The 21,644-nt window shown below is 35.1% G+C and overlaps 1 protein-coding gene across 5 annotated transcripts in view; it reads left to right on the forward strand.

The window, feature by feature from the left end:
• Positions 1–1,968: 1,968 nt before the first annotated feature.
• Positions 1,969–21,644, forward strand: part of Tmem156 (transmembrane protein 156) — a 56,946-nt gene continuing 37,270 nt past the window's right edge. For all 5 annotated transcript variants that reach the window (XR_001235457.1, XR_001235455.1, XR_001235456.1 and 2 more), the window contains exons 1-2: positions 1,969–2,109; positions 19,699–19,968. Coding sequence is in view for 1 of the 5 variants with exons in the window: in XM_013518054.1 (XP_013373508.1) it covers positions 2,022–2,109; positions 19,699–19,968 (358 nt within the window). In the remaining 4 variants the exon portion in view is untranslated. The remainder of the gene's footprint in view (positions 2,110–19,698; positions 19,969–21,644) is intronic.

The raw sequence follows: 21,644 nt of genomic DNA on the forward strand, positions 1-21,644 counted from the left end.
CACACACACACATATCTGGAAGGAGGACAGCTACAACAATTTGCAAATCAGTAGGATGAATATGGACATGGGAATTAAAAAAATGAATCATAGCAATGTAAAATTTACATAAAAGAACAGATATTAATGACTAATTTCAATAAAGTGAAAATTAAAGTAGAAAAAGCAGTGGTTTAACTGCATTTAAAGAAAACTGACCAAAAAAGTACTGACTCGGTGATATAGCAAGTAAGTACTTGGTTGATAAATTTGATAAACTTTGGTAAAAAGTTTACTTATGAGTAAGTTCACTTATGAGTATGGTCTCTAGTTGTGACCATTTGCCTATAAAAGCCTCGAGTTTATGGTTGCAATGTCTGTATTCATAAATAAGAGTCAGAATCAAAAGAGAGGAAATCAAAACAGGGTCAAAAATGGGGAGTGGACTGTTTATTAACCAAAAGTAAAACCTATAAGATGGAGGAGACGCAGGAAGGGAGAGTGTCTCCCACACCTCCTTATCAGTTTTCTGCTGAAGACTTCTGCTGGCCGGTGAGCCATTAATCCCTTCCTGTCAGGCACACAGGGCATGCCGTGACTCATCAGTTCCTCCCTTCTCTGGCATGACTTTCTTTTCAGTGTTGGGCATTGAACTGAGGACATTCACACTGAGCCACACCTCCAGCCATTCTTGGGGTCAATCGATCGATTGATACTAGGAATTGAACTCAGGACCTTGTACTTGCCAAGGAGGCACTGTTCTGCGGAACTATATCCCCCGCCCAGCCATTTTTATTTTAAGACTGAAGTCACAATAAGTCATAAGTTAACCAGGCTGGGGTTGAATTTAACAATCCTCCAGCTTCCACTTCCCTGAGCACTGGGATTTCACATGTGCACCACCATACCAAGCTCGGAGTGATTCTTGCTGCTGTTCTTAAAATAAGTTAAGTGTTTAGAGTCCAACTCCCATTTTGACTCTTCTTGCACTGCCCTCCTAAAATCTCTCAACCTATGATTCTTGTCTGTCCATCAACTGCTGTCCCAATGAGAAAAAAAGTCATTTAATTCGCACAGCAAATTCGCAGCCCAGCCTTTATCCCCTGCTTCCTGCTTGTCCCCATCCCCTTGTTTCCCCCAGCCCATGACTGGGTGGCAAGAATAAGAAACAGGGTGGGTGGAAATGGATGGGTGTGGGAGTAAAGGAGAGCATGTACACGGAGAAAATGATGGCAGGTACATGATTCTCTTTTTTAACCAGAAAACAAGAGCAATAGAAACGTTATTCAGACTTTCTAAGTAAAAATATGAGTTCACACTTATGCTTTATTTATCATGAATGCACCCTGTTTTTCACTTATATTTCAAGACAAAGCATTTACCTCACCAGGATTATCATAATGAAAGATCATTTTTAAGAAATGGGAACAGAAAATGTTGATTTTGTCACAATAATCGTAGTGAGTATAGGCAGACAGTAATGTGATTCACTCTACACTTCTATGCAGGATAGGAAAGCAGAACCAAAACATTTGCGTGAGTCTTCATTGTACATATTTTCTTTGCTGTCCTATAGAAGTGTTGTTCTGAATGCCAGATTGCAGTACGGCACCTGGTACTTACGAGGGATCAACAATCAATGAATGAATGATGCCCATACAACCTGGGGATTACTAACATTCATCTTTTAAATTTTTGATGAGTATTTTATGAGTTTATATTTATTTACTCTTACACATTGGTAAAACAGCTTCAAATTTAGGTAAGGGTAAGAACCATTTGCTTCCTGAGATCCTTCTTGTTTATGCTTTGAAAGTGCTTTTTAGAAGACAGTCTTCTTAATGGATAGGTTCTTAATGGAAAGTGACTCCAAATGAAGATGTTTGAGTTTGAGGCCTATTTTTTTCTAAAGCCTTACTCAAAAGGAAGTGAGTATGAGGTGAAGTGCATTGACTTAAAGCACCACAGAGATGAAACGCAAAGCAGGAAGCAACGTCTCATCAGAGTACTGAACGGAGCACACTTGTGTCATGTGAACAGACATGACAAAAACAGTGCTCCTTAAGTTATTTGTGGCAATAGTGATCACATTCATTTTGATCTTGCCAGAATATTTCAAGACACCACAAGGTGAGTGTATAATTATAATCTAGCTTTCCTTCCTTAATTTTTAAAAATTGTCAGGTAATAGTTACAGAAAAGAACTTTCAGGATACATGTGCATGAGGTGAAGTGCTGTTTGAAAAACTAGTAAAATAAAATGAAATCACAATTTTAATTGATGGTTACATGGTACAGTAACCTTATTCATATTACTTATAGCATACATAAAAAAGAAAAGAAATATTTAAAGTTGGTAGTCTAGATTTCAAACATCGTCTTTACAATGCTCTCTTGTCACATGATTTTGCTCTTTGAAAGTTTCCTTCAAAATGCTTTTAAGTATGCTTCTACAATCTGAAATTATTTAATAAAGAAAGTAAGATTTATTGTGCTAAAATCCTTGAACTCCCTCTTTTTCAATTTAATGCAAATAATTGACTGCTGCATTTGGAAAAATAAGAGTAGACATTTTCAAAATGTAATGGAGATAAGGTGGGTACAAATTTGTACAGTATTTGTGACTAGAGAAAAATGGAAAAAAATTAACTCTGTGACTATTTCAGAGAATTGCTACATGATTGCTGAAACTTAGGGTTAGAAAAATAGAGATAAATTTAAACTATTTTTATATGGTAGTGAAAGATCTGAAAGTATATTAACATAAATGTTTTCGTAGTAACTGTGCCTCTTAGAATTTAATAAGAAAGAGTAAAAATAAAATGTTGTATTCTATCATTAAATAGAAATCATGAGTTTATTGAAACCAGAGAAAAACTTATATTTGATGCCTTGCTGAAATTAATATTTATTGTTGCATATATGTTATATTAAGAAATCAGATGAAAATATTTGCTAGCTGTATTTGATGACATATTACAATGATTATTTAATGTTTCATATTAGATAATGTTAAGCAGCCAGATAAAAATATCTTTGCTAAATAAACGCTATGAGGAAAATTTTGTGAATGATTGAAGTTTTAAAATGTTCTTTGTTTTGCTACCACTATGTTGCTCAGATTAAGCAACTGTAGCATATACTTTTAATGCTCAACTTAATAGGTGAAATTGAGCTATACAGAGACTAAAAAAAAAACTATTTTTAAACTGTAGTGGGCTGAGAGTAAGTTCATTTAATACTTACCTAGGGTAACAGGTACTGTATATACACCTATCAAAAAATCATATTAGATCTAATGAAAACCAGGTTATGGGCCTACTAAAGATTTGATGAACTATTTGTTAGCCATTGGTTGGTATTTAATGAAAACTGGCGGGTCTAAGATCATGCTAAGGTTCCCCTTCCCTCAGGCAGATGCATGGTTTTTTTAGTTCCTGTTTCTGAGTGTGACACATGGCCTCCTGGGGCAGTGGTAAGCAGAAAGAAGTGCCGCTCAGAGAAACTCACATGGAGGGACAGATGGAAGCTTTAATGGCCCCTTGTATTTGTGGGTAGAGCAAAGAATATTTACAAAATCCATCTTCATCCAACTTCCTGGGCCTAATGGTAATGTGTCAGTTCCTCATCTTGACGGTGATCAGCTGTCATTTATAATGATGTTTATCCCCCTAGTTACATAACTGATTGCATTAGCTCTTACTAGACCTTTGCTGTCTTCGCCAGCTGAAAATACCTGTTTTTCTCTTTGCCTGGCCCAACAACAGCTTAGATTACTTGTCAGATTCTTTGGGGTAGTGGATTTGTTTGGGAATTCTGTTTCAGAGGGTCCCTATTTAAAACATTTTTGTTTGAAATAAACAAAGAAAAGAAATAAAGCAAAACAAAAAATGAAATAAAGCAAACAAAAATGTTTAAAAACCACTGTTTTTTCTTGATATCATTTGGTGATAGAAGGAATTCTGAACAGAACCACATAAATAAGAAGTTGATTAGTAGGTGAATATTTTATACATGCAATAGTGTAATAATAATGCCATATATATGTATATATTTGATTTTGCGGCTTTTGGGATTTGTTTGTTTGGTTTGTTTGTATTTAGTCTCACTGGGTGTCCTTGAACTGGAAATTCTCCTGCCTCCTGCCCTATTGAAATATATTGAATTGTCAACAGTGAATTTCATAAAACAAAGTATCTAGTAAAATTATCTAGGTGACAAATTAAGAGAGTTCTAAAAGTGGGAAAATTAATCTTGAAATTCCCCGGTCTGTTCTCACCCCATCTGTTACTTGTTTCTTTTTTCTTCATTTTTAATGTTCTATTCACTTTAATTTCTAAGATAAATTTTATAAAATTATTTTTACTTATAAATTATTCACTGATACCCTGTCTTTAACATGTCAAATAAATTCAAAAGGAATCTTAATGAAGAGTAATGTATTCATGAGAGTTAGTAGATTTGATTTCAAAATAATAAACCTTCTGAAGTCCTAAGTTAAAAATGGAGCACTGTGTTTGATCATCTTTCATCAAAAATGTATCTGAGTTTCTGAATAAACTTTAGTCAGAATATTCAATTATCACAGTTATACAGTGTAAGCTATTTAGTCTAACTGAGAAGGGTAGCTTCTGAAACATTGAGTCTTTTAGTACGTTTGCATTGGGTATGTATTGGCAAGAGAACCAGTTCTGCAGTAGTATTTTTAAACTTTCAGCTTATATAGAAGGCAGCTAAGATACAGTAGTTAATGTAATATTTTGGCACACTCACACTGTATGTAACTAATGGAGATCCAGATGGGAGTGGATATATTTTGATTCAGAGTATCTTACAAGACACTGAAAGGATCTGGTTGATCCCTAATAAAACTTCAACCAATTTACTTTTGCTGGATTTAGTGTTTAAAACAGAGATTTGATTAACTTTTATATAAATCCCAATGATCTTTTATGTATTTATTCTTTCACTCAACGACAGTAGCTGCTCACCAGTAGGAACCCAGAGTTACAAAAAATCAAAGACAAGTCTTTTTTCAAGGAATTTTCAATCAGGAGGAAGACTAATAGGCAACTAAATATAATAGCATAAATTCTAAAATAGTGGTATAAAAAGAGCTGTCAGGGGAACATAAGTGTTGCTTCCAGTCCTATCTTGGGGGGATGTGCCTTCTATTTCCATTTGCCAAGAAAAATAACAACTAGCAGAGTTTAAATGATTGGTTAATATTTCTCTTTGCTTGCAGAAGCATTGTTTAAGCAACGATTATTATTGATTTTCAAATAAAAAGTTTTCATATCAATATCTCAAAAATTTCTGAAAGCAGAAATGGTAGCGAGTTATATAAACGTCCTCCCAGTGATTTGTGGCAATGCAGGACAGGAATAGCATAGATAAAAACACCTTAAATTTAATTTTATCTAGCTGTTTTGACTTCTTCACTTTTAAGAGCCAAACTCACATAAACTATGTTTACTAGCTTTCATTTCTCCTTCCACTTCACACTTTCTGATGGAAATGTTAGTGTAATAAACAGTCAAACTAAAGAAGATAAAGGATAAAAGAATTTTACTAATAAACTGTAGGATAATCCTTGGAGCACAGGAGTATTTATGTCTATATTAAAAAGATCAGCACATCAAGGGTAAATACAGTCAATTTTCTCAAAGTGTTGTCCTGGTTCTCAAAATGGGCATCTAATTTTCTTCTTATTGACTAGTTCATAAAAATTTAATCAGCGATCCAAAAAAGGTTTGAGATAAAGCTTATGACTACTTAAACAAATTTTTTTTTTTTTTTTTTTTAAAGATTGGATCTCCGTAGGTTGCTCAGGCTGGTCTCTTTTTGTTGTTGTTTTGTCTTTTTTTTTTTTTTCCGGTACCAGGAATTGAACTCACGACCTTGCGCTTGCCAGGCAGGCGCTGTGCTGCTGACCTAAATCCCCCAGGCTGGTCTTAAGCTCTTGGGCTTAAGTGACTATGCCTCTTTGGCCTCCTGAGTGTTGGGTTCACAGGTGTGTGCCATCATGCTTGGTCTACAATTTTTAAAGATTTTAACAGATAATCATATTTACATGTACCGTATTTATAGGCATTACGCAAAGACTTTAATTTTACTTATTTTTTATAGGTCATCTACTAAGGTTTTTTAAAATTTGATTAATTACATTTATTGGTACATTTTAGGTGTACATAATGATCACATTCATCATAGGTAATTTGTACCTGTCTATGACAGAACTTGATTCTTTTTTTTCCTCATTCTCCTTCCCTCCCTTCAATCCCCCTTCACTTCCCTATTTACAAAAGCTTTGTTTCCATTTTTTCCTTCTTTTCTCATCATTTTTTTCTCTTTTCTTCTTTCCACCCCTCCCTGAGACTTTTACGTATAGGAACTCATTAAATATTTCACCATAGGGGTCCAGGGGTATAGCTCAGTTCTAGAGCACATGCTGAGCATGTTTGAGGCCCTGGGATCAGACCTCATCAATGTAAAATAAAAAATTTAAAAATTAATGCATTCCTGGTGAAACATCATTCTCAAAGGAGAATATTCTGAAAATCTTCAGAAAGAAGGAATAAAACTGAATGGATAAATTTACTTTGTCCTAAGACTTAATTTACTGAAATTTCTCAATCATAACAGTTTTAAAATGGCTGCTACTGGGCACGTTATTGCTGTATGTAATATTTCAGACAATCTGTGCTAAGAGTATTGAAATCCAATGCTTTCCATTGCTCCTAAGGACCTGGCTTTATTGGCTAGCTATTAGGTTGTAGTACCAATAACCCTTGCCCGGGATGCTTTCTAACCGCTCATTGTGGGGGTGGTAAATGCCGTTAGTATGCCTTTTTTTAATAGAGAAAGATGACTTTTTTTCAAACATTAATATGATGATATATCTTCCCCTTACATTTGTTCTATTTTTCCTAACCACTTATTTATGTGTTTATTATACACTTTTTAATCATCTGACATTTCCAAAATAGAATGTGAGCTCCAGGACAATGCAGTTTTTGTCTGATTTCTCCACTGGTGTGCTGCATTTTGAGTCTTTAGGTCAGTACTTGCCACAGTTAGGGGACACTCAATGAGTATCTGTTGATTAAGCAAATTTTCAGAGCCATGTTGTTAAGAAAATTTAAAAAACACAACCTTATTAAAAAAGCATTTAATTTTCAATCTCCACAATCATTTTGTGATTTAGGCCCACCAGATAGTACCCTGACATTTCTGAAAGATAAAATTTCATCACAAACTTACAATTTTTTAGGTTGTTCAACCTTTTAAATTTATTTTACTGAATATTTCACTTAAAAGGTATATATCTCTTTACCATGAGTCATTTTCCTTATTTACGGAGAATTTCATAATGAATGTTTACTTCCTGTTTTGATAAGTAAAATGATGTTTTGTTCTTATGTTCCAGACCTGCTTTTCAAATACTACTATGTTTTGTTAAAAGTTACCCAAAATGTTTCCCCTTCTCCTCAGAACACATTTTAATCATGTAAATCAGTACATATCCTCTCTAGGCTCCCTGGCTCCTAATCTTGTTAATAGCACAGATATATCACCCATACACAATATGATATGTTTTTTTTTTTTTTTTCTTTAAAACTCAGTATTACCAGTGATGTTTTAACTGTTGGCCCCCAAATGGAAGTGTAGTTGAGCTTTTGTTATTGAATTTGACATTCTATTTTAGTCCACACTAGTTGTTAAAGAGGCAGATCTTTGATCAAAGGAAAACAACATATGCTCACAAAGGTGTCTGCAAAGTAGGCAGCTAAATCATAGGTCTCTCCTATTCTCACAGCTAATATTTTTAAATTGCAGAATTATGTTACAGAACATCCGTGATGAAACTGTTGAAAGAACTTTAGAAAAATTGGTTATGTTTTTATCTCATTTTCAATCATTTTAAAAAGTGATATAAATCTGTATGTTTATGGGGTACTGTGTGATGCTTTGATAGATAGAGAGATAGATATAGATATCTATATCCTCAAACATTTATCCTTTCTTTATGCTTATAACATTCAAAATATTTTCTTCCAGCTTTTGTGAAATACATAGTACACTGTCATTTTCTACAGTCACTCTGTAGTACAACAGAACATAGGGATTTTTTCTCCTAATGATAGCTTGGTGCCTGTTCATTAGCTATGTTTGGAAAGGCAAATTTATAAACAATGGAATGGACAGACCTGAAGTGCTTAGTTTCATGAATGTGGACATTTATGTGCATATATTAACTGCTAACAATTATGAGACACTAATTTCTATCACCCCTGAAAAGACTCCTGCTCTTGCCTGACAAACCTCCCTCCTGCCCCCAAGACAATGTCCTGACCTCTCCTACCAGAGACTGGTTTACCCATCCTCATTTTAAAATGGACTCATTGAACAGTGTCTATTTTGGGTCTGATTTCTTTAGCTTAGCATGATGTTTTGACATTTGATGTTACTGAGAATAACACTATTTCCTTTCTTTTTGTTCTGTCCATTGGGTTGTTTCCAGTTACTGACTGTTATAAATATGCAGTGGTAAATACTACTGTACCAGTGTTCGTGGGAAGCTATGCTTTCATTTCCCCTGGGTAACTAGTAGTGGAATAGCTGGCTGTCTTAGTCACTTTGGGTTGCTGTTTAAAACACCATAGACTGTGTAGCTTATAAGTAATATCCATTTATTTCTTGCAGTTCTGGAGGGTAGAAGTCCAAAACCAGGGTGTCAGCATGGTTGGGTTTTGGTGAGGGCACTCTCTCTGGTTGCAGACTGCCTCTTTCCCTGTATTTTCCCAGGGCCCAAAGACATCTAGCTCCCTCTCTGATCTGTTTTTCACTAGGGCATTAATCCCACTCTTTAGGGCCCCACCCCATGACCTAACTACCTCCCACAGGACCCATTACCAAATAACATCAAATTGGGATTAAAATTTCAACACAGGAATTTCAAGGAGGGCACCGACATTCAGTCTTTTGCACTGGGTATATTTACTTTTATAAGAAGCTGCCACATGATTTTCCAAAATGATTGTACTGCAAAGATTTTTATTTCCTTTAGTTTTCATTTAATACGCTGAAGCTGCACTTAGAATATGTATAGTCTGAAATAAACCGTGTTTATTTCCAAAGTTTCTTGACAACTAGTGAACAGAATAGTCTTCGTGTTGGAAAAATGAGACTAGATCTAGAGTAGTTTCCATAGCTCCTATTATCTGTCAAACAAGGGAAAAAATACCTGGTTCTGAGGACATTGTCTCCCTTTGGTTATGAATGGAGTCAGGGAAATGCTGCCCTTAAGAGTTTGCCATCATGTGGATACTGAGGGTCATTATCTGTGAAGTGTGCAAAGTCCAAAGTCCAATCCAAGAATTTAATTACAGTTGTTTGGGATCAGTGGTGCCATTAGACACCCAGCAGAGGCAAACACCAGCCTTCTGTGGGTGGAAACACCTTCAAACCAGTCCTCAAGTAATTTCCCACACAAAATCCAAGGGAAGTGAGTCATTATTGAAAATCATAAAACTCATGAAGAGGCAGCAGAGAAGAGCCAACAGAAATAACAAATAGCAGAATCAGATCATCAAGGAATTCAGTTATTGCAAGAATGAGCAACATTTATTGCAACATTTATTTTGTTTCAGTATATGGCATTAAAAGTCATTAAAAGTATATACAGCATTAAATAAGGCATTAAAAGTATATGACATTAAATATGGAATTAAAAGATAGGAGTAATATTAGAAAATGTAATTGGAACCTTATCTATCACCATATACAAAAATCAATTTAAGCCGGGTGTGGTGGCGCATTCCTGTAATCCCAGCATTCAGGAAGCTGAGGCAGGAGGATTGTTGTGATTTCGAGACCAACCTGGGCTACAAAGTGAGCTTAAGCCCACCCTGAACTGAATAGGAAGACCCTGTCTCAAAAAGATTAAAAAAAAACTTGCAATGACTTAAAAACATAAACAAGACCCAAAGCTGTCAAACTACTAGAAGAAAACATGAGCAAAAAGATTTTGGATTGATCTAGGCAATGATTTTCTGAGCATATCCTTGAAAGCATAGGTAAAAAAAGTAAAACAATACAAATCAAAGTTAAGCTAAAAAGCACAGTCAACAATCAACAGAATGAAAAAGCAATCTATAGAACTGGAGAAGATATTTGCAAATTATATCTATTAAGGGATTGATCTCTCTATATAATAATCTCTCACAACTTGATATCAAGAGCACAAATAACCAAAAAGTAGGCACAAAACTTTAAGTTTTCCCAAGATGTACAAATGAACAGGCATGTGAAAAGGTGCTCCCCAGTAATTATCAGAGACACAATTTAAAATCACAATGAGGTATCCTTTCACATTACTTAAGACACCATTATCAAAAAGACAAGATAATAAGCATTGGCAAGGATGTAGAGAATGCGGAATCCTTAACACTGTTGGTAAAAATGTAAATTAGTGAGCTATTATGGAGATATATGTATGGAGGTTCTTCAAAAAGTTAAAAGTGAAACTATCATGTGATCCAGCAATGCCATTTCTTGGGCATATGCTGTACTTTTAAAAAAGAAGTCAGTGTGCAAGGAGACATCCACTCGCATACCATCGCAGCACGCTCACAACAGTCCGAAGCAATGGAGGAACGAATGGTAAGAGTTCATCACTGGATGAATAGATAAAGAAAAAAAAGTGAAAAATTTGGCAAAAAGGAACTAGAATTCCAATTGTGAAAATAAAATTACAAATTAGAAATGCAAGTAGTGGAATAAACAGATTAGATACAAGTGGAATATACATGGACTGGAATATAGATATGAAGAAATGACCTAGAACATAACACAGAAAGCCAAATAAGGGGCTAGGGATTTAGCTCAGAGGCACAGCGCCTGCCTGGCAAGCGAGGTGCCATGAGTTCCATTCCCGGTACTGAAAAAAAAAAAAAAAAAGAAAGCCAAATAAATAAAAAAATATGAAACAGAGGTTAATAGATATGGAAACAAAGGAAGATATTTCTAATGAAGACTGCAAAAGGACAGATAGATTAGGGAAAAGGCGATATTTGAAGAGATAATGTCTGAGAATTTTATACAATTAAGGAAAGGCATCCTCAGATTTAGGAAACTCAATTCCCAAGAAGAATGAATAGAAAGAAATTCTGCAGAACATCAAAGGTAGGATGTTAAAGCAACCAGAGATAAAGACAGACTGTCTTCAAGGGAGCAATAGTTAGAATGATGGCTCGCATCTTGAAAAGAACAGTTAGTATCAGCAGGCAATGGAATAATGCACTCAAAGTGCTGAAATGGAATTATTGTCAATCTGGGGTAGGAGAGATGTACATATTTAAATGAACAACAGAAAATTTACAATTATCATACCTTTGATGAAGGAACTTTTCCAAAAATTAACTCCAAGGGAAAGAATCTAACTCAGAGACACAAGAAGAAACAACAGGAAAAAAACCCCAACAAATATAAACATGTGAGAAAATCTAAACAAATCCTGAGGACATTGATTGTGTAAAACAAAAATAACCACTGATTTGCATTTATAACTTGCTTGTCCGTGATAAAAACAAGATAGAACTAAAATGGTAAGGTAAAAGCAACACCAAAGTCAGAAAGAGATGACTGGGTATCAGAGTAAACTATTCTAAGATCCATGTAGTATTTGAGAGAAGGTAACGCTATTAATTGACTTTATACTTTGTTAAGGGTGGGTGTTAAAAATTACTATGGTAACTACTAAAATAACAGAAATACAGGCTAAGCCTCAAATGACTAAAGGGAGAAACAGCAGAATGAGAAAAAAATTACCAAATCATTTCAACAGAGAGCAAGAAGAGTAAGAGACAATAGGAAAAATGATATGAATATGAAACACTAAATAATATGGTAGAATTAAATCCAAGTATCAATTACTCTAGTAAACATAAGTGGGCAGAATTATTCAGTAAAAAAGACAAAAAATTATCAGATTAGATTTTAAAAATATTTTTCCAAAATTTTATAAACACTTTTCAGAATATAAAAAAGAAAATGTTTGTTTTTCAGTACTGGGGATTGAACCCAAGGCCTTGTGCATGCTAGGCAGGCTTTACCCCTATGCTACACCCTCAGTCCCCACTTTTTTTTGAAGACTGGTATACCTTGGTATTCAAGCTCAACAAAAAAGGTGCAAAAGAGGAAAAATTTACAAGCCAGTTTAATTTGTAAATATGGTTATAGAACTTTAAATCAAATCATTAAGAATTCTAGTGCAGGGCCGGGGATATAATTCAGTGGTAGAGCACTTGATCAGCACACAGAAGGCCCTGGGTTTGATCCTTAGTGCTGAGCAAAATAAAATATACAAATGCAACAATGTAGAAAAATGACCAAATTAGATTTATAGCTGGTATGCAAGATTTAGTTAACATTGTATAATCTAATAATGGAATTTACTATATTTAACAAATTAAAGAAGACAATATAAGATATGATGGAAAACTATGGCAAATGTTTAAATTTCAAAAAAATTATTACAGTAAAAGAAACATTACCATTAATTGTCCTCGAGATATTCCCCCTTGCTTTGATTACACCTAGCCATCTCCTTGCTGCTTTCTTAGGCAATTCTGGAAGTGTTATTTTGTAAGTGTCTTCAGTTACACTGTCATGGCTGCCTTGGTGTTCTGGATCATTCAAAATGTTTACTTTTTATGTCACTTTGATTTTGTGGAAGAGTCACATGGTGCCAGATCCAGTGAATAGGGTGAGTGAGGACTCACAATATTTTTACAAGTCTGCCTTAGTTACTTTTTTCTCCTTGCTGGACAAAATACCTTATGCCCAAAGTTGAAGGAGGGTAGGTTTATTTAGCTCACAGTTTGTGGAGGTTTCAGACTATAATTGGCTGGGTCCAAGGCACGGTGGCATGACGCAGGGGCAACAGTTCAGCATGGCAGAAGATGGCAAAAGCAACAAGAGAGAGCAAGGCAAGTCTCCTTCTGTCCCTTATATTGTATCAAGTCTATCGAGATTAGGGCAGTGCCAATCTAATCAGCAGACTGATCTCCAGTAATTGCTCATCCTTAATTCCAGCACCAGCACTATGAATGAATCACACATTCTAGATTCAGCCACCTCCAAAAAACCCTATGACTACATGAGGCTTTGTGGGGACATCTGGACCCAAACCATTACACTGCCTTTCTATTGTATGTCACAGGAAGCAGCATTCACTATAGTGTTGACCCTACTATGTAAAGACACTCATGAAAGAGGACTTCCAGAACTGCTTCAGAAAGTGGCAAGAAGGATGGGATAAACGTATATTCAAAGTGAGGGTGGGTATTTTGAGGGGGCTCGATGGCAATGATTCTTTTACTGTAATATATTTAAAATTTTAAAAAAATATTCACCATATATTTTGATCATACCTTGTATAATAATTTTAATAGCTTGAAGAGCACTCAGTTATATTTAACAGCTCTCATAATAAATTTTTAAAAGCAAAGTAGGAATAGAAGAGAACTTTAAACTGACAAGAGTATCTAAAAATGACGATAGGAAATGTTATCCTCAATGTTTAAACACCATAAGTACAATATTCTCAAAATCAGGAGCAAGCAAGGATGATCATTTTCACCATTTCTATTCAACATGGTACTGGAGGTTCTCCTCAGGGAAATAAGAGAAGTTAACACAGTGAAAAGTATAAGAATTGAAAAATAAGAAGTCTGTCATTACTTGTAGCCAATTTTTCATGGAAAGCCCAAAGATTTAGAGAAAAAAATTAAAATTAATAATGAAGTTTAACAAAGGCAAACTATAAGATTGATATTTAGAAGTCAATTGTGTTTCTATATATCACAAAAAGACAAAAGCCACATTTCTTGAAACATACTGTACTTGCAATAACAGTAAAAAATAAGGCATCTAAAAGGAAATCTAACAAATAATATGTAGTGGAGAAAGTTTGGAAACTTTCTTGAAAATTATCAAAGTAAAGCTGTATGGAGAAAGAAAGAAAGGAATAATAAAAAAGGAAGAAAGGAGTGATATCTTTCTTCCCCAATTAATTTCTACAATCAAGTCAGAATTTTCACTGAACTTAAGGTGACTCTAAAATTTTTTGGAAAGAGCAAAGAAAAGGCAAGAATCAGTAGGACACTTCTGTATAAAAAGAACAGGATGTGTGAATTTACCTATCAGGTATAAAAATTTTTATAAGGAAATTGGAGTTAAGAGAGCATGTATAGTGTTTGGAAAGAGAGGAATATGGATTGATGGGGCAGAATCAAGAACCCAGAAACATGCTCAGATATACATGGAAACTTGATAGCTAATAGGTGTCATCACAGAGAAATGAGGAAAAAATAGATGCTCAATAAATGCTAGGACAATAGATTAAGTGTTAACACCGTGCACAATTCCAGGTGGATTAAGAAATGTGCAATGTAAAGCATTAAATCTTTTAGAAGAAATATAAAGGTAAAGTTCTTTTTACCCTTAAAAGCGACAGATTTTTAAATTAAGACACAAGGTGCAAAGTATGAAGAAAATGATCAATAAATTTACTACATTAAGATTAAGAGCTTCCAAGTAAAAGATCATAAAGAAAATGAATAGACAAGGTACAAACTGTGAGCTGTTTTGATAAGAAATTTAAAGTCTTCCTTAAAATTTTAAGTATAAAATGTTACATAAATGTTAAATATAAAATGTATCAGTTATAAACACTGATAATAAAAAGCCTAGAAGAAAAATGGAAAAGTAAGAAAAAAACGGGGAAACCACAGAAAATATATGGGTAAACATGATGCGATTCTATTTAACACTCACTAAATTGGCACAACTTGAAAAGCGCTGGCCAGCTTTTTGTATACTGTTGGTGGAAATATAAATTGGCACAACCATTTTGTATGCTCATTTGGCATTTTCTAGTAGTAAAATTGAAGGTACACATACTAAATCCCTCACTGTTTCATTTTTAGTGTGTATGCTAGAGATATCCATGAATATTCATAACTCTATTATTTTTAAAATCAACTTTATGGAGTATTATTAGCATATAATAAAGTCCTTCCATTTTAAGCATATAGTTTGATGAGTTTTGACAAATGTATACACCAGTGTGACTATGAAACTTTCTATCATTCCTAAAAGTTTCCTCTTATACCATTACAGAAGAGCCTTGCACCCATTTTCAAAACAGTGCAATTTTTGTAAATTTTATATAAATAGAGTCATACATAGAAACTTGTGTCTGGCTTCTTTCCCTTGAAGTAATGCCTTTGAGATTCATCTATTTTGTTCTTTACAATTTCTTTCTTTTTGTTGTTGAGTGATATTTCTCTCTCTCTCTCTCTCTCTATATATATATATGTGTGTGTGTGTGTGTGTGTATGTGTGTGTGTGTGTGTGTCAGAAGTTGTTTATAGTTACTAGTTTTTGCAAATTTAGATTGTTTCCAGTTCTTGGGTTATTATAAATAAAAAATACTGCCATAAAAATCCATGTACAGCACAGGTAAAATGCAAATATATATATATATTTCCAATATTAAACCCAGGGTCTATGGGTTTATGAAATATGTGTATATATATATGGAATTTGTGGGCCATATGGTAAGTATATATTTAACTTATAAGAGAATGAAAATCTGTTTTCCGAAGTACTTGTACTATTTTACATTCCCAGCAGCAGTGTATGAGAGTTACAGTTCATAGCATCATTATTCATAACAGCTAAAAATGGAAACAACCCAAATGTTCACTGACAGATAAATGAATAAACTGTGGTATATTCATTCATAAGAATATCATAAATAATTAACCATAGCTATAATCATCAATATGACTAAAACATATTAAACAAAAATCAAGTCACAGAATGTATACATTATATCCCATGTATATGTATATATTTTAAAAATATGCTATGATTTGAGGGGAGAGATAGGGTATTTCAGAGATGTTGGTAATGTCCTGTTTTTCTACACAAATATGTGTGATATACTTCTATAGTAAAAGAAAAAAATAAAAAGAACCAGACATGGTGGTGCACACCTACAATCCCAAGACTCTCAGAGGAAGATTGCAAGTTTGAGAATAGCCTGACTTAGTGAGACCCTATCTCAAAATAAAAATAAATAAAAAGGGCTGGGGATGTAGTTCAGTGTAAAGACCCTGGGCTTAATGTTGGGCATTTGTCCTATATTGTCACGTATTTTTCTACTTCTATTTAGTATTCTGTATATTTTTTTGAGAAGTTTAAGTTTTAGTCCTGATAATTCTCTGAAAGAATTTATATATCTCAACCCCAGTGACATTAATGGCAGTAGTTAAATTCATGAATCCCTATTTATGGAAATGAGACTATATAGCCCACCTGACAACAAAAATAATTGGGTAAAATTATTTATTCCTTAAGTGGAGGATTTTACCAGGGAATGGTGTGTCCTCTATTTCTATTTATTTAAAACTGAGGTTTAAAACCATCATAAAATGACCGACAGACAAATATAAAGTCCATATCATCAATCTAGAAAGCCCCGTTAGTCACTTACTAGATAAGAAGACTGCAATATTGACAACAGGATTTTCTCTATCTCCCTTCTAGGTCATATCATAGCAATATAAATTCACAAAGTTGAAAATTTCATAAGGTAAAAACTGCCAGTGAGGGAGAGTCAAGAAATAAACTTTTCATGTGTTTTAGCAATATTGAAAAAGCTATAAACTTGAGAGTTACATCAGATGGTACATTTTCATCTCCCTTCTTTAACATTATTATGCAGGAAATATTTTTATACAGCTATAATTTGATTATAACTGTGATTATAAATATATTAGATGCCATAAAATTGCATATTTGAGTAAATTTTCACTCCCAAGAAAATCTTTATACAACTGTAGTATGAAATTTTTTAATAGCCAGAAAGTAAATTATTACAGAAAGTGAATTATTACAGAAGCAATTTCAAATACACAGGGTTAGGAAGATGAAACTTTAGTCTATTAAATAATAATAAAATAATGGTAATTTAATACTGATACAATTACTATTAAAATACAAACTCCCCAAAATTAAAAAAGTTGCTTTAATATCAGTCCCTGGGCTTAACTTTAAGTTGGGACCAAGATGTTTGATTAGAAGTCATCATTTTAAACAATAAAGTAATTCTTTGATTATGATCCATATTATTTAGAAACCTTGAAACTATATTTTGTTCCCTATAGTTATGTAAGAGATACTAAAGAAGTCACATAAAAGTTGAATTGGTTACTACAGTTATTTTCTCATGCTCAAAAGTGGCTGTCAGAGTTAGAATTTCTGAAAAATAAGTTACCTGTTCCACAGATGTTCATTACTGCTAAGTAAGTATGCTCAGTTTTATGTAGTGAATTTCAATTATTTGTATGAATAAAATCAAAGATTATCCTACTCTAGCTGAAGGATGAATGTACCTGGTACTGCTTATAACTCAGTGCTTTTAGCAGGATCCAGCGTCATTAACTCTATTTCATTGGTGGGAAAACTAGACTCAGGGACATTAAGCAAATTGTCCCGTGTCTCGGCTAACTGCAGACACAGCAAGAGTCCCTGTTTCTGAACTCAGTGTATTTCTATTATGTCATCATTTCTGTATCTGATGTTTGTCTCTGGGTAAAAATGAAAATTAAGATGTCACTGTGCTAGTTAGCTTTCCATTACTATAATAAATACCTGAGGTAAATCAACTCATGAAGAGAAGGTTGTCAGGTGTGGTGGTGCACACCTGTAGTCCCAGGTACACAAGGATGGGGTGGGAGGATTGTTTGAGTGCATGAGTTCAAGACCAGCCTGAGTAGCAAAGGGAGATCTCTCCATCACAAATAAGTAAATTAATTAATTGAAAAATTTTACAGAGAAAAGATTAATTTTGGCTCACATTTTTAGTGGTTTCACCTATAGTCATTGGCCCCACTGCTTTGGGTCTGTGGTGAAGCAGTACAGCCTGATGGGAGCCTGTGGCCAAGCAGAACTGCTTTCTTCATGGCAGGGAGCAAGAAAGGGAGGAAGAGGAGGTGGGAGTCCCACTGTCCCCTGAAAGGGCACACCCCCACTGACTGAGACCTCCCAGGAGACCCAACATCTTGAAGCTTTCACCACCTCCCAATAGGTGACTTTAGCCTTATGGGAAATTCCACAATGAAGTTATGTTACAGCAAAAATTCGGGCTGTATTCCGCAAGAGACCAAAGAGAACAGACAAAGTTTTTAATTTAGACCGGTCACCTCTCATCCCGACTTGCAAGTCAGGGAAGTGGGCGTAGACCTGTCTTTGTTCCCAGGTTATATATATTTTTGGTTTCCATAGTAACAGAAAGGCATGTTATAGCCCTGGCCACATGTTGTTTTCCTTGTGCCATGTAACCGGGTCAGGCTCCAGTCATGAGCCCAACCACAATGATATATACTTTTTGTACTCTGTTTTATATGTCCCCCTTTAGATAACCATACATTTACTTTATGGTTACAATGTTTTCCTAGGGCCAGGAGATGGAACTGCCCAGGCCGGGTCATGGAGGGTTAACTAGGCCTAGGCGCCCCCTTATCTTGGGGAAACATTCCTGGGCAGTGTTGATCTGGGGAATTAGCTCTTACACTGTCCCAGGAGGCTTCCCAAGGCACCATGTAGGCTTTTACCAAAACTATTTTATCCAAAATAATATGTTAAGATGCATTGCCCCCTACAATTATAGCCGTCATCTTACTCAATTTCATCTCCAGAAAGACAACAGGTGATGATTCTTGGGACCTGTAAATGTTTCCTTATGAGGAAAAGGTATATTTTTAGATGTGACTAAGTTAAAGATTTTGAGATGAGGAGATTATGCCTGTGGGCCCTAAATCCAATCACAGATATTTTTATGAGAAAGTGAAAGGGGGAGATTTTAAAAATCAATCAATCAGTCTATCTATCTATCTATCTATCATCTATCTGTCTAGGCATGGGGAATTGAACTCAAAACCTTATGCTTGCCAGCCGGGCGCTGGTGCTGCTGAGCTGTATCCCCAGCCCGGAGGAGGGAGATTTGACAAAGACAGAACAGTAGAAACAGACATGGGAGAAGGCACTGTGATTGTAGAGACAGAGTGATGGCCATGCACCTATGAAGAGGGACAGGAATAGATTTTTTCCTGTATCCTTCAGAGGGACTTGCGACCTGGCAGAGCTCTTGATTTTGGACGATTGAAACTGATACTGAAATTCTGGCCTCCAGAACTGCAAGAGAAGGAATTTTTCTTGTTTGAAACTACCAAGGTTGTGACATCATGTTGCAGCAGTCCTAGGAAACTAACGCAGAGACACTGTTCATGTTTTTAATAATAATAATAATATTCAACCCCATTCAACTCGCTTGAGTCTCTGTTGTGGAACAGATGAATTCATTAGTATCTAATGTCTCTGTGTTAAAAATTTCCCAGAACATGGAATGGTTAAAATGCTAGGGTTTCCAAACCCTTCTCTATATGGACATCTATTACCTGAAAATTAGTAGGGAATGTGGACAAGTTTGAAAAATAATTAAATGGAGCAGATATTAATTTATGTAAAAAGATTGTCATTGGTAAACTAAAATATGCCTAAGAAAACTTTGGAATATATTACATATTTATTAGAATGACAAAAATCTCAGAATTTTATAGTAAAGGAAGTTTTTTCTCTTTACAGGAAGACTGTTGGAGCTATCCTGTCTGGAAGGGTGTTTAGAACCTAACATCACCTATTCACTCTTATCCTTAAATTATTCTTTTGTGACTCTTCTGCAACCAGTGAGGAACACTCAGTCTGTTATGGGACTCTTGCTACATCACTCCAATTTCCAAAACTTCACCCAGATTTGCCAAGAAGTCATAAGGGAATTTAAAACATGCTCCCTGTGTTTGGTTTGTGAGTCCAAAGGAAATGTGGATGTTATGTCTCAAGGACAAATATCAAAAGGTAAGGACAGAATGAAAGTGAGAATGAAACGTGCAAAGTGCAAATTAACTTACTCGGCTGAAAAAGCAGAGTACACTCCACTTTTAAGTCCAGTGCCACTGGAACTCTGAGCGGTGCGGCTCTTAATAAGTGACTTGCACAGCTTTGCAGCTGTGCCCTTATTTTGGGGTTTACTTTGATTTATGGAAAACAAATCTGTATCTGTATCTGTGTCTGGTAAAAAACATCAAAATGCTGCTGTAATTCTGATACACTGAATGGGTAAGAGATCATTTAACCTTCTAGCTTCAAAGGTAGTGAATGTTTAAAAAACAATTCTAAGGAAACCTGCAATTTCTCACGGTAAAATCAAATGCTGATTCTCCACAGAGTGGTTGAATCCTTGATGCATTGGTATCTACTCTTGCCCAACATTTGTCTCCCAACTGCAGTTGTCTTTTTATTTGTCTGATGCTCCAGTGAGCCTCTTGAGGGAAAGGCCTTTGTTTTTGTTCACTACCAGATCTCCAGCTTTTAGCATAATGCCATGTAATACATGGTAGCCACTTAATAAATACTTGTGGGATGAATATGTGAACAAAGAAAAGAATAACTATGTGTTATCTGTGGTGTCTAACTGAAACGTGCATTTATATTATTTAATCAAATTTAATCAAATTGGGTGATTGAAAAGTTGAACAATTCATTCATAGTCATGAGTGTTGGATGACAGCGTTCTAGAACTCAGTCATTTTGCATAGCCGGAAGTTTATAACTATTGGGTAGGAGTTTTCCATTTCCCCTTTGGCTTAGCCCTTGGCACCATTCCTCTCCATTTCCAATAGCTTTACTACCTCAGATAAGTGAATCATGAGCTCCGTATTTGCTCTATGGCTGGCTTATTTCATCCAACGTAATGTCCTCTGGGTTCATCCACTTGTCACAAGGAATCACAAGTAATAGGATTTCCTTCTTTTCTAAGACTGAATGGCATTCGTGTGTGTCTGTGTCTGTGTGTGTGTATGCACACATAACACTTTTTCTCCATCTATTCATCTGTCAGTGGACATTTATTCTCCATATCTTAGCTATTGTAGATCTTGCACAATGAACATGAGAGGGCAGACATCTCTTTGAGATCCTGGTTTCAAGTCTTTGAATACGTACCAGGAAGCAGGGTGGCTGGAGCACATGGTAGTTCTACTTTTTATTTTTTTAAGGAATTTACATATTGTCTTGCTTGACAATTGGTCCATTTTACATGTGCATGGACTCTAATTTCTCCACATTCTCAACAGTACTTGTTGTCCATTTATTTTTGGAATAACCCTACTGACAATTGTGGTGTTGATATCCATTTTGCTGGTATTTAGTTACATTGAGCCACTTTCCACATATTCATTGGCCACCTGTCTACCTTCTTTGGAAAAATTTCTATCAAAGTCCTGTGCCTTTATATATATATATATTTAAATGTATCTGTCTATGTTGCTCAGGCTTGTCTTGAATGCCTATGTTCAAGTGATCCTCCTGACTCAGCCTCCTGCCTTAGCTGGAACAATAGGCCTTGGCCACTGTGCTTGGCTTTTGCCCATTTTTTAAAATTTTATTTTGGGCACTGGGACGCGAATTCAAGACTTCGTGCTTTTGCTCATTTTAATTTTTAAAAATCTTTTAATTTATACTCTGGTTTCTCT

The sequence above is a fragment of the Chinchilla lanigera genome, unplaced genomic scaffold (assembly GCF_000276665.1).
Source record: "Chinchilla lanigera isolate Chin_1 unplaced genomic scaffold, ChiLan1.0 scaffold00042, whole genome shotgun sequence".
In the NCBI taxonomy this organism is placed as follows: domain Eukaryota; kingdom Metazoa; phylum Chordata; class Mammalia; order Rodentia; family Chinchillidae; genus Chinchilla; species Chinchilla lanigera.